Source organism: Sitophilus oryzae, unplaced genomic scaffold (genome assembly GCF_002938485.1).
Source record: "Sitophilus oryzae breed Bouriz unplaced genomic scaffold, Soryzae_2.0 scaffold_551_pilon_pilon, whole genome shotgun sequence".
In the NCBI taxonomy this organism is placed as follows: Eukaryota; Metazoa; Arthropoda; class Insecta; order Coleoptera; family Curculionidae; genus Sitophilus; species Sitophilus oryzae.
The window spans coordinates 2,692,710-2,706,498 of NW_022147142.1; the positions used below are offsets into that span (position 1 = coordinate 2,692,710).

The 13,789-nt window shown below is 34.5% G+C and overlaps 1 protein-coding gene across 2 annotated transcripts in view; it reads right to left on the bottom strand.

Annotated features, from left to right (window-relative positions):
- Positions 1-13,789, bottom strand: part of LOC115887011 (angiopoietin-2) — a 233,487-nt gene that overhangs the window by 22,477 nt on the left and 197,221 nt on the right. The window contains exon 5 of one of the 2 annotated variants that reach the window (XM_030906335.1): positions 13,504-13,769. In XM_030906335.1, the coding sequence (XP_030762195.1) occupies positions 13,504-13,769 (266 nt within the window). Of the gene's footprint in view, positions 1-13,488; positions 13,770-13,789 lie in introns of both variants that reach the window. The other variant, XM_030906334.1, reaches the window with a different exon arrangement.

The window sequence follows — 13,789 nt, forward strand, 5'->3', positions numbered from 1 at the left end:
TCCAGTTTCCTCTAAATCTCTTTAAGCCATTTGACCATCTTGTCGGAGGTCTGCCTCTGCTTCTGACAGCATCCTGTCGCCATTCTAGTATTAGCTTGGTCCATCTATCGTCCGTTCTTCTGGCAATATACCCAGCCCAGTTCCATTTCAGTTTTTAAGCAGATATATAGCATCTGTTATTCGTGTACGCTATTTTATAACTTACTGATTTGCATATTTTTTCTCTTAAAATATACCAAGCATTGCTCTTTCCATAACTACACGGATTTTTTTATGGACTTTTCTGTCAGCGTAAGTGTCTCCGCGCCTGCGCGATATGTAAGTACTGGCATAACGCACTGATGGAACACCTTCCTCTTTAAGCACATTGATAGATCTGATTTTAACACATATCTTAGTTTGCCGAATGCTGCCCATGTTAGTCCTATTCTTCTTTGTATCTCATGTGTCTGATTATTGCGACCAATTGTTATTTCGTGCCCCAGATATTTATATGAATATACTCGTTCTATAATTGCTCCGTCCACCGAGACATTTCCACTAATAACAAGATTGGTCATTAGTTTTATTTTTGAAAATGTATGCGTAGACCAGTTTGATCTGACGCCCGTTTCTAGTGTTTCTAGCATATTTTGTGCTTCATGTATTTTGTCTGTAACCAGCACTACAAAGTCTACAGGTACTATTAAGTCATAGGCAAAACAGCGTACTATTAAGTCAGGTTATTGAGCATTTCGCCGTTAATATTAATACCCGTTTCCTCCCAGTTTAGTCTTTTGAACATATATTCTATATATGTTCAAAAGTTAGTGCTATGAACAATTTGGGGGAAATGGTATCGCCTTGTCATACCCCTCTTTTAATAGAGAATTTGTTTGTGTTTTCGTAGACGACAAATATTAAAATGACGGGTTTATTATACTCAACACATTTTTCTATTAGAGCCTTACCGACCGATGGACATTTGTGCCGAAGTTTGATCTAAATCCAGCCTGTTCTTTTGGTTGATATTGTTCTAGTTTTAGGGAGAGACGTATATATATATATATATATATATATATATATATATATATATATATATATATATATATATATATATATATATATATATATATATATATATATATATATATATATATATATATATATATATATATATATATATATATATATATATATATATATATATATATATATATATATATATATATATATATATATATATATATATATATATATATATATATATTTTAAAAGATTAATATAACGGGTGTCCATACGACATTCGGCTAGAGCCTTGAATAATTTGTGCTGATCGATAGTAGAGTCGAATGCATTTTCGTAGTCGACAAATATTAAAATGAGGGGTTTATTATACTCAACACATTTTTCTATTAGAGCCTTCACTACCAACCGATGGTCATTTGTACCGAGGTTCGATCTAAATCCAGCCTGTTCTTTTGGTTGATATTGTTCTAGTTTTAGGGAGAGACGATTTGTGAGGATTTTATACTCGGTATACTAATAGGCCAATAGTTGGTAAGGTTTGTTTTGTCCCCTTTTTATGTAATAGGATTATATATTGGCATTATCCCATTCTGATGGCATTCTTCCTTCAACCAGACATTTCTTTTCCTCCTCCTTCTTTAATGGCTTCAATAGCTATATTATCGTCAGCGGGAGGTCTTTTTCATAAACTTTAATGACGCCGATATTTCGTGTAAAGTAATATCTGGGATTTCTTTTGAGCCCTGATTCATCACAGTTGTTATGGTACTATACGAGTTTCTAGGGTTTGGGTTGTCATATAACTGCTGGTTATAATTTTCCGTAACACGTAGAATATCTGCTCTATTTGATGTTATCTGTCCTTCTCGTTTTGCAATTTATGAATTAGTACTCTCCCTATGTTTGCTTCTTTTTTGAACACTTTTAATCCTTGATTTCTTCCAATGAGTTGCGTGATTTTGTTGGTATTGTAGGTTCTGATGTCTTTCCTTATCTCTTTTGATATCTTTTTGTTAAGTTTCCTGTAATCATCTGAGTGTTTGTCATTCAGAATTAGCTAGATTAATTTCTATGCTCTTTAATTTTTTTGCTTTTAAAGTTAGGAGTTTGAATTAAACACATTGCTTTAAAAAAATATACCTGGATAAGGTTTCCTATTTGAGATGATATTACTTTAATCTTGTGTATACTGGATGTAGTAGCATACATTTTATGAAGACTAATTACCCTAATAGTACTGATGACAGGCAATTAGAAATGCATACACAAAGTAAAAAGTATACTATATTACTCTATTGGCTAACTAGGGCCTAACCAACTACAGAAAACTTACTGTCGATTTATATATATTATTCTGAAAAAAAAAAGAAAAGGAATCACGCTACTAATATATGTTTTGTCGGCTCCTTTTCACAAGCCGAAATCTTTTACCGATCGAGAACATTACAACTCTTTATATGCCTTTTTAGGAGAAGAAATGGCTGCGCCTTTAGGTATCGGTATTAAATTAGATAAGATCCGTGGTCGTTATGAACTTACAATTGCTTTTCTTTTATTTGGACGTGATGCATTTTATTTCGCGTTCTGTCTCTGGTTATGGGTTTTGTTTATTTTTAAACAACAGGGATATGCAGTTTTCACTACCGGTACCTATTAATCAAACAAAATATCGATACAGACTAAATCAATTTTTTTCTGTGTTTATGAAGATTCTGAAGCTTAGCCATTGACTCAAAGTTCAAAAAAGGATTATATTAAGTCTGTTGTGTAATGAAACTGTAAATAAACAAAATGGTTTCTTTAAATTTTACTTGTGTATATATTGTAAACCAAATCAATATACATATATGGTTAATGTTTTTTTATTCATATATGTCTTCAACAAGACCTTATCGTCGGTGGGGAAGCTCCTAGTCAGGTGTCAGAGGGAATCCCCTCTGGTACCTTGGCTGGATCTAAGGAGCATCTCGCTGTCGACGGAAAGTCGTTCAACACCGAGAGGCAAGCAAGCTCTATCACCAGCTTTACCAGAACTCCAGTGTAACGACATCGAGTTGGCGAGCCATCAACTCAAAAGGGGGAGGACTCTGGTCAGGTCTTCACCATAGGAATTGACCTCAAATCCAATAGCCAATAGAGAAAAAAATATATTTTCTATTATAGATTCGGGACAACACCGGTATCTACACACCGGTATCAACAGGTCTAAGGAGAGACCAAGTTAAAGAGGTGGAGAAAATGGAGACAAATCCTACAGCTCCACCCTCCACCTCACGGGTACCTCAGCCGGAGACAAGCTTCTCGACTTCGTCCAACTGCTTCCTTTTCATTATGTCCCTCAACATTTTCCAGACAGCCTTACATTTCTCCCACTCCATCATAATGTCTTCAACATTCTCACTAATTATGAATTCCTGACATACAAGTTCAGCGTGTATAAGCATGTATGTGAACTCTCCACACTCGAAGAGTGTGTGGAGATGTGAATCAAAAGGTATCACAATACCAACATGTGAGAGAAGCAGCCTCGTGCCTTGCCGATTCTCGAAAATCAGACAGTCAACGCTTGCGTCACATAATAGTCTACCTGGACCTGATTATTGTTTGTCCATTCTTTAACATTCTTTATGAAAATCTTAGTCCATCCATTGTATTCTGCCCATCTTGATTCCCTTTTTTCCATGATAATTCTTGTAGCTTCCGCAAGGAAGTCTTCCCCATTTTTATAAATCAAGTTTCTTTCTTCTAGCAGAAGGGCAATCGGTGGGATTTTCGCGAGCAATATCGCTTGGGTTGGACTATATAGTGCGATATGCGGAGGTGATATGCAAGGCCATGCGTCTATTCATTCTTACCAGCATTGCTACATAATGTTTATATTTAATGGCTCTTTCCCAAATTGGGGATGCGTACAATATGGTGGAGTGCACGACCGTGACCAGGACCTTTCTTTTGCCAGCTCGAGGCCCACCAATGTTAGGTGTAATCCTCGTCAGTTGTCTAATGATAACTCTCTCTCTAATATCCTATCCAGGAAGCTCCTCGACTGTGAAGAGCACGAAGAGCTAAACCCCAGTCGCGGAACCGTGGTTCCATAACCTCGTAGCAGGTCGATGTCCACTCCTCGGAGGTTGAAAGTCTGTTGTCAGAGGAGGATGGGAAATACCCTGTCCCCTTACAACAGGAAGATACCCATGTGTGATGAGTTATGGGGACAAGAAAGGGAGAAAATAGATGTTTAAGGTTGCGGTGATTATCTATCTATATCAATATCCATATCAGTAGGGTTCCCATACAAGCATGGAGCGCTTGGGAAAATACTCGCCTTCTGTCTTTATTCAGTACATCTTATTTTACTAAGCGTGTTGACCGTACTCTTCGCACACATGAAAACCAGCACCCAAGACCAGAAATGCCGACCCTTAGTATACCTTATTTCGATACAATTAAAAAAGTGTTTGTGTAATATTAAAAAAAAACTAAATATTGGGATCGATATTTTTTTGAATTTACAACTAACAAACTCAAGGGGTGCTAATTTTACTTTCATTTCATGACATATAAGTCAAAATCTTAAAGGGGGATGTTTTGTGGAGGACATTCATAAAATGACAGTAAATTCAATTAACTTGTTAATTAAAATGACATGCAACTGACTGTGAGTGTAATGGATCGTTAGACAGACATATTCATAAAGCGCACGTAGTCACAACAAAATGGAAACAAAATAAGTCACAACTCACATCCACGGGTGCACCGAAAACTAAAAATTCACCAGATAGATATGGGTAATTTTGAACAAAATCGTTTTGGTAGATATGTGACTACGTAACGATTAAAATATTTAACAAAGTTCTCTTTATGGTTAGATTTCCTGGACATTTCTTCAAAATCTGGCCGGGTAAATCCGGACGTTTAGAAATTCTACATATCTATGATTTCACACTTATAAAAATCGGCATCATACTCCTTATAGCACTTTAGAATATTTTTAAGATAAAAATCTTGAAATAATTCATTTATAGAATAAAATCTTTAATCGACTCGTTGATGCCCCACTGTGTGGGACTGAATTCTCATTATGCATTGAACCATTCTCAAGTGTGTTTTTTATCGTAATGAGCTCCTATATCTAACGATAGAAAGTACCATAAAGTACCTGACGAGATAGGGCATTATCTATGCAATCGGTATGTCGGTCTTTGTGTAGTAGAAAGGAAAATATTGCGTCTTTGTTAATCGCTTCATAGTCAGTCAGCAAAAAATTATCAGATATCACGTGAAATTACACAGCTTTGTTGCTTTTTTTTTGGTTGGACTAAATAGTGTTTAATTTAGACCTACGTAAAAAAGGCTTAAAGGAATTGTACATAGGATGTAAGAGTATTTAAGATGCTACTATTCGTTTAGGTAATATTACAGGTAACATTATTTTATGTTATACCTCAGATGTTGATATCTAATATCCGTTGGCTGTTTCTAAAAAATTTCTAAGGTGGCATCCATTAATTACGTGAGGGGTTTCTGAGAGTTTTTTGACACCCCTCTCCATTGGGGGATATTGTGAGATTTGTCTCGATCCCTTATCCTCCTCCACTAATCTCACGCGAGATCTTTCCCAATTTGTATTTTGAGTATAAATACTTTAGAGTTCCTCTATGATTTTAATGAAGGCCAGTAAATACTAGTATATTTGATATCAAATAAACTTGTAGTTGCGTAATCGAGGGCGCGATTTTTAGTTCATCGTTGCTAACCATGGACATATTTCGCGCCGGGCTAACTATCTGGAATTTAAATTTCCCGCTGGGGATTTAGGTGGTAGCTCTGCTGTAAAAAATTTCAAGTTGCCGCATTTATTTATTTATTCTCTGACATTGTCATTCGTTTTGATACTTTAGTTTTGTATTACGAGTTTTCGGTTTAAATAAATAGCGTTATGATACTTTAAATATAGAAAAAATACTGATCAATTAAGCATAAAAATGTTTAAAAGAATTACTAGTAGACCATGCAGTCGAACATTGTTCTTTTTAGAACCTCTTTTAGTGCAAAGTGTACAAGATAGCTTAATAACCATAAAAAACTCATCGCAACTTTATTAAAATATTTTGAATGGGAAAGCGGTAGTAATGGTCTTTTATGTCCCTTAATTGCTGTTAAGAAGGTGAGTTTTGTTGATGTAAATAATAACTGTTTATATATTTATAATTAATTTATTTTTATCTCCTAAAATATACTGATTAAAAGAAAATATATAAAAGTAGGCAACGCTGTGCCGGTCAAGCTTAAACTCGTGACTAAAATTTTATTTGGTATGAACTATGAACTGTATTTGAGATTGTTTAGATTGTGTGGCTTTCCGACGTTTAGATAATCACGATAAATATTACTAGAAATTTATAGTGCGCTCCATATAGGAAATCGGGAACCACATTTTCGATATATCAATACTAAATAAGTTTGACCATTTAAAAAAAAAAAATATTTTTAAGAAATTTTGAGAGCCATCAGATTTTTTCATGATATTTACCAAAAAAAACAAATCAAAATACTACTCAACTGATCGTAAACCATCAGATAATAGAGCGAGTCTATAAATATAAATATCTAGGAACCCTGATCAACGACAACAATGATTACTCATCAGAATTAAAAACGAGAATTGAAATAGCACGTAACACTTTTATTAAAATGAAGCAATTCTTTTGTTGCAAAACTTTAAGTAACCACCTTAAAATACGAATGCTAAGATGCTACATATTTACAATAATGCTCTATGGAATAGAAGCTGCCACTCTAACAAAACAAATGCTTAAAAAGATAGATGCCTTCGAGATGTGGCTTTACAGAAGGGTACTCCGGATATCATACGTTGACAGAATTACCAATGAAGAAGTCTTACGAAGAGTCTCACAAGATCTAGAATTGTCCCAAGAAGTGAAAATCAGAAAACTCTAATATATGGACCACGTAATGAGAGGTACAAGATACAAGCTTTTACAACTAATTATCCAGGGTAAAATAATAGGGAAGAGAAGCATAGGAAGAAGACGGATGTCGTGGCTTCGAAATCTCAGAGAATGGTTCAACTCTACATCAAACGACCTGTTCAGGGCAGCAGTCAACAAAATAAAATTAGTCATGATGGTCGCCAACCTTCGCAAGAAGTCGGCACCTTAAGAAGAAGAAGAAGAAGAAGATTTTTTTTCTGTATTTGCATCCCTTTTAGTATCCTAGTCATAGAGTAAAGCCATATATGGTAGTGAGAGTAAGAAATTATACCATGTGGAAAAAATATTTGCACTTATTTAAGACTCAACCTGTATACAAAATTTGTGTCAGATTTCGGTATATTTTAATCTATAAACATATTTTACTTTAAAGTAATCTTATTTTCTCATATTTTTACACTATTTCGCATGGCGTAAAAAATCACGTGTTGTTTGCCGAAACCCCTCTCCCACCCCACATGCGATTTAGTAAGATTCATCTTGAACTCTACCCCGCTAAGCTCTTACGTAACTAATAGTGTCCTAATAGACACTCCCTAAGAGGATTTCATTTGAGTTTTTTTTGGCATCTGCTGTGATTATTTACACATTCTGTTTTTCTGTAGGAGATGCACTTTATATTAATATATTATTAATCATATAACAATGTTACGTATTACGTGAAGCATGATCAATTATAAATGTATTATCATGCAGAATTGGCTCGTTAATGTCCATCACGTAAACAGAACGTTCAAAATTAAGATAGTTAAATGTTATTCATGATTAAGCAAACAGTAATTAATCATGATTAAGCATGATGCTAATAAGAATACCTATATTTCTTGTTTGTTTGTTGGAATTCTTAAAGTTTTTCTACTAGGACATGGCCTTTGGTTTCATAAGCTGAGCTCAAATAAAAGTAGTGTTAATTTTTTATATAAAATTTCATATTAGGATGTCGATATGATTTAGAACTGTCCAAATATTGGCTTCTTTTTTATTTTACTGCCAAGTCCTAAATAGTTTTTTAACGGTCTGTGTATGCTGAATACACACGCCAAATTTGAACAATTTTGGACAAGCCTTTTTTAACTAATTTAAGAAAACTTCCCTAAATTTCTATTTATCTAAGAATAATCTATTTTTAAATTAAAACTAAACAGGTAAGACAAAGCAAAACCAGAGGAATGTCAACATACCATTATGTTATAATAATACATTAAGTTGTAAACGTATGATTTTATCATTAGGTTGACAACAGGAACACAAGGTGTGCACAAGGAACGTCATTGGAAAAACATCAAAAAGAGAACCTAGCGCGTCGCCATCTTTAGGAATTCAAGTATGGAAAATTCGAAAGTCAGTGGAAGTCCGAAATTCTTTTAGTTGTGTATATAAATATCATGTATAATATTATAATTATCAATAACAAAAAAATACAACAGGTCGAAAAAGACATGAAAATTTTCTATTTTAAATTGTGTTCTTAAAGATCTATATAAAAAATAAATAAATCTGTAACAGTGACAGCGCGTTATGTACATAGATATAGATAACGACATTACATCAAACTTAATAGACACAAGTAAAATAAACGGGCATAAAAGAAGTAATTCTGCCTGGTATAAAATCGGTTCCTATAAGGCTAAACCAGTTTTTTCCTTTTATATGATACGTACTTCTTGGTGGTATTCCTTTCCCAGTCGTCATAAGCATCGTGGTGCGTATACGTACGGTGTCAATAAACGCATAAAAATATAGCTTACTGACTTCAGTTCTCTTCTATTCACATTATAACGGGTTACTGAAAAATAACAATGAAAATTTCACACCTCTACTTTTCAACCAATAACATGCTTTAATGTTGACTAGTTACCATGGCAACTGAAAAAATTTCCGGAAATTTTTTCGAGGCGCCACGAAACTTTAGTGGAAATTTTTTGACAGTTGAAAAGGTAAACATAAGATTTACAATCATAATGTGAATGAACTACAATGTCTATATATTGAAATATTACCCATTTGAGTTTTAGCATTTGATGTAACTAATTAAAAATATAATAATATTTGTTAATATTATTAACAAATTGAAATTATTTTAAAATGTCCTGTTGGATTAATATTTTTTTTTTCAAATTTAGATGTGAAATTTTCTTACCGAATACCACGCAAGCTTAAATTATTCCTGGAAATTTTCTTTCGGGCACGAATATTTTAGGAAAATTATCCCTCGTCTTCGATTCGGGATAATTTTCAAAATATTCGTGCCCTCAAAAAAATTTCCGAAAATAATTTAAGCTCTTGTGATATTATAAGTGAAAATTTCACACCAGTATTTTTACAATCAAATTGGTATATTTAGGGAGGTCGCCATTGCAACGCATATATTTTATCAATGTAAATGTTTCTCTAGTAGAAAAAGCCTCACAAAAGTGCAGAGATTAGCAGCCTTAGGTACAAATGGAGAGAGGAAAAACACAGCGCAAACTGCGCTAGAAGCAATCCTGGAGTATACTGTAATCGGACTGTAATCCTGGAGTCCCAATTAATAAACTGGCTCGTGAAGGATCTGGCCGCTAAGGGTACCATGAGATTAAGGGAATCCAATATGGTGGAACCAGACCATCTACGGTCGAGGATATTGCCAATTACGGGGAACATGAGCCCCAGAAAACGGATGCTCACCAAACACGATTTTGGAAAAAAGATAAGGATTCGTATCCCGACAAGACAAGAATTGGAAAGCAACCTAGTAATGAATACTTAAGAGATAGCAGTCTACACAGTTGCTTCAGGGACTTTAGAAGGCACAAATATAGGCATCTTCTCAGAGGAACTAGACACCTGATGACCTCTAAGGCTATCAGATGGCTGTAATGTTATATAAGCAGAGGTTTACGCTATAAAGGACACAGATGAGACTTAAAACAAAATGCTTTATTTTCAGAATAACTATAAAAAAACTTAAAAGTATGAGCATTAAGATCATAACAACTTTTATGAGATTTACCTGATTTTGTAGCAGTTTTTTACCTATCCATTACAGATTAGATGTCATCGAATGCATATCTATGGTGATATGTTTTGACGACCTTGCAATATGTATGTGGCATAATTTAAGCTAATGACTGGAGCAGTAGTGTTGGTGTTTTTGAACGGCTGCCTGGATGCCGGCCAGACAGTTGAAAAGGAAATGTTGCTGCCGTTAAAAATGTATTGTTATTGCGTAATTAGATTTTAAATCACAATTCATTTTGCAAATTACTTAAATCTTAAGTCTTAAATCAGCTTTCGAAAAATGACTTAAAATCTTATTTTCAAATTTTAAGTTTTGCTCTCAGATTGCAGCTCTGATTACCAAGGCAACTGAATTACCAAGTCAACCACACTTTCTACGCTTTGCTAGTGTTTTATCAATGGAAATATAGCTATTGTAAAAAATAAAAAAATGTAATTTTTAAATGATTTTAAACACAATTTGGTATGAAATCTACTTACCGAATACCATGCGAAGTCAAATTAAGTCCGAAAATAATTTAACCATTTCTGGTATTAGGTACCTACTAGTGAAAATTATGACCAAGGTATCATGAAGTTTCATATTAAGAGCAAAGGTTTTTGCTCTTAATATGAAACAGGAAACATTGAACCAAGTATGTAAAAATAGTAAAGCCAATATTTCAGAGAATAAAGCTGTTAAAATATTAAGTCAACATGTAACAGTTTAAACATTGTAAATACATTGACGAATTGTTATAACGACGGATATGTCAAGATGTAAAAAATATTCTGTTTTAGTTAGTGAAAACAATGTTAAAATTAAGCCACGTCTCTTTTGGTACATGTATGACTTTCACGTCATATATGGTAGACATATAGTTGCAAAACGTTACGTAAGTATTTAACTGATAGTGTATATCCTGCCTCTTGCTTTTTTATTTTATTCGCTAAAATGAAATTAGAAATTCTAAATCAGGTTTTATTTTTGTGTTATCTTTATCCTTTGGTTGAATATACATATTTAAAATGTTAAAAATATTGTACGCCGGTGATAAATAAGTATAATTAAGTTGTCCATGAAATCGCATTTTCATTTATACCTACTACATTTCTCTATTTTATCATATATCTTATATGAAATGTTGTCTGACAGTGAGAGCTATTTACGGTTTATGAATTGTCAAATATTAAAATAATATCATGATATATTTAAACTACAAGTCCTTTAAAAAATCTCCCTCCTATTAAAATACTTAGAAAAAAAAACATTCAGACAATGACTTATAAATTGAAAGAAAGATACAATAAGTTCTAATGTTTAAGTTAGCACAACTATTGTGTGTAGACCAATGACTAACGAATATAAGGAGACGTAACGCCCATATATAGGTCGAAGCAGAATTTGTGTTGTCAGACGCCATTTTTTTGGAAGAACGGATGTGTCACCAGTGACAATTTTAGCGATTTTTAATAGTTTGTTGTATGTAGAGAACTTTGTATAAATTTTATTACAATGATGATTTGTTTAGATTTCAAGTGTAGAAGCTGCAACTCGAGTTGCAACGATAAGAAAGAGCCAGAGGAGTTATGTTTCATAGGTAAATAAACAGTCCGCTCCACCTTTTCAGCGTTTTCTTATTATTCTTCTTCTTAAAGTGCCTATCCTCTATGGATGCTGGCTATAACATTGGTCCATATTACGTTGTTCACTGCCGTTCTGAACAAAGCTGTTGACGTCATTCCGGTCCATGTTCGTAGATTTCGCAGCCACGATATTCGTCTGCGTCCCGCTGATCTTCTGCCTTCTATTTTCGCCTGCATTATGAGTTGGAGTAGGCGGTATTTCTCTTCCGCATGATGTGTCCGAAGTATTCCAATTTTCTGCGTTTGATATTCACCAGAAACTTCAACTCCTTGTTGATGCGGTGTAGTACAATTTCATTTGACACGCGATGCACCCACGAAATCCTAAGCATGCGTCGATAGCACCACAACTCAAATGCCTCCACACGTTTGCATGCTGCGTCGGTAAGTGTCCACGCCTCTGCTCCATACAGAAGGGTTGAGAGCACGTAGCATCTTAGGTTTCTGATTCTAGTGCGGACGTTGAGGGACAGGTTGCATAGTATATTTCGCATTTTGTTAAATGTCCCTCTCGCGATTTCGATTCGATGTTTTATTTCGCGAGAGTGGTCCCAGTCTTTAGTCAGGGTGCAGCCCAGGTATGCAACTGTCTCGACCGCTGGGAGAACGATGTTGTTAGCACTGAACTGAAAGTTGTTGATGTAGTTCTTGCTAATGATCAAGGTTTGAGTCTTCTTGCAGTTCATCTTCATTCCGTATCTGCTGCATGTATTCGCGACACGATCTATAAGTCTTTGGAGACCTTCAGCGGTATCGGCCAACAGAACGGTATTATCTGCATATCTCAAATTGTTTATTATTTCACCGTTTATTACCAGCCCATCCTCTGCGCGATCCAGTGCCTCTCTAAATAGATGTTCCGAGTACACATTGAATAGCAGAGGGGACAATATACAGCCCTGTCGCACTCCTCTCCTTACACTAAACTCTTCTGAAGTTTCGTTCTCGATTCGAACCACGGCCTTTTGAGTTTTCTTATTGAATTTGATAATTGTTTTTCTGATATTATATGTACTTCATATATGTGTTATACGTCGATACTAATTTTGTACCTGTTGTTAACATTTTAATACGCTTTTTTGTAATTAATTATATATGTATGATACCACCTACGTATCATGTGCTTAGGTACCCTAACAAAAGTAGTACTTCAACCACGACTACTGCTGGACCTGAGTTAGTAAGATCAACCTAACAGCATACATCATAGGCGTAGTCAAAACATTTATCAAAAATATTTTCTCTTCAAGCACCTAATTTAAGAAAAATATGTGGTACAACACTGGAGGTATGGTAACAATCTGATCTCTTGGTGTTATTGGACCTTTTTTCTTTAGTCATTGATGTAGTCGAAAAGACCGAGCCCTAGATAGAGAACTGCCGTCCGTTCTCTATAGAATCTGCCATTTTTTTTGACATGTAAAACACAAGGTGAAACGTAAGTAATGTCTAGACGGTACTTTACATGACTAATAAAACGTTCTTACAGAGCAATAAGAAGTGTTTTAGATTGATTAACTTGTTAAATTTTCTAATTCTCTGTTTCCAAACAAATTTTGAAAGAAGCATTCATTAAATTAACAGAAATGTTTCCTATTCTTGCAAATCGTATTTATTTTTTAATTAACTTATATTTTCAAAGAAACATAAATTAAGATTAAGGAGTGAAAATATGATGACGAAAATATGAGATAATATCATTTATTTTAGTCATACAACACCAAAGAAACCGGTGTCTAGATAATATTTGATCTAAGATTGATAATTTTTATTTTATATTTTCGTAAATACCCGAAACGTATGTTTCTTTCAAACGAGTTCAGATAAAGTAATATCTTACCTTAACATCTCTTACATTTGAAACGATGTCCGACGTGACGAAGGTGGAATTGTTCAGGGCCGGCTTGTTCTTGACGCTGGGGAAAATTACGCCGCCTTTTCTCTTTTCCTGGCGCTTTTCCGTCGTCGTGGCCACGTTGCCGCTGTTTGCGACGTTGCTGTAGTTGCCGTTTTGAACTACGTACGATGTTTGAGTGATTACCGTGGGAGGTAGAGTGGTGAATGATAAGGGTAGTGTGGTGTCGGTTGAGTATTCTTCGTCGATTCCTGTCGATTCATATTCTAAGGAAAAAGGAAGACAA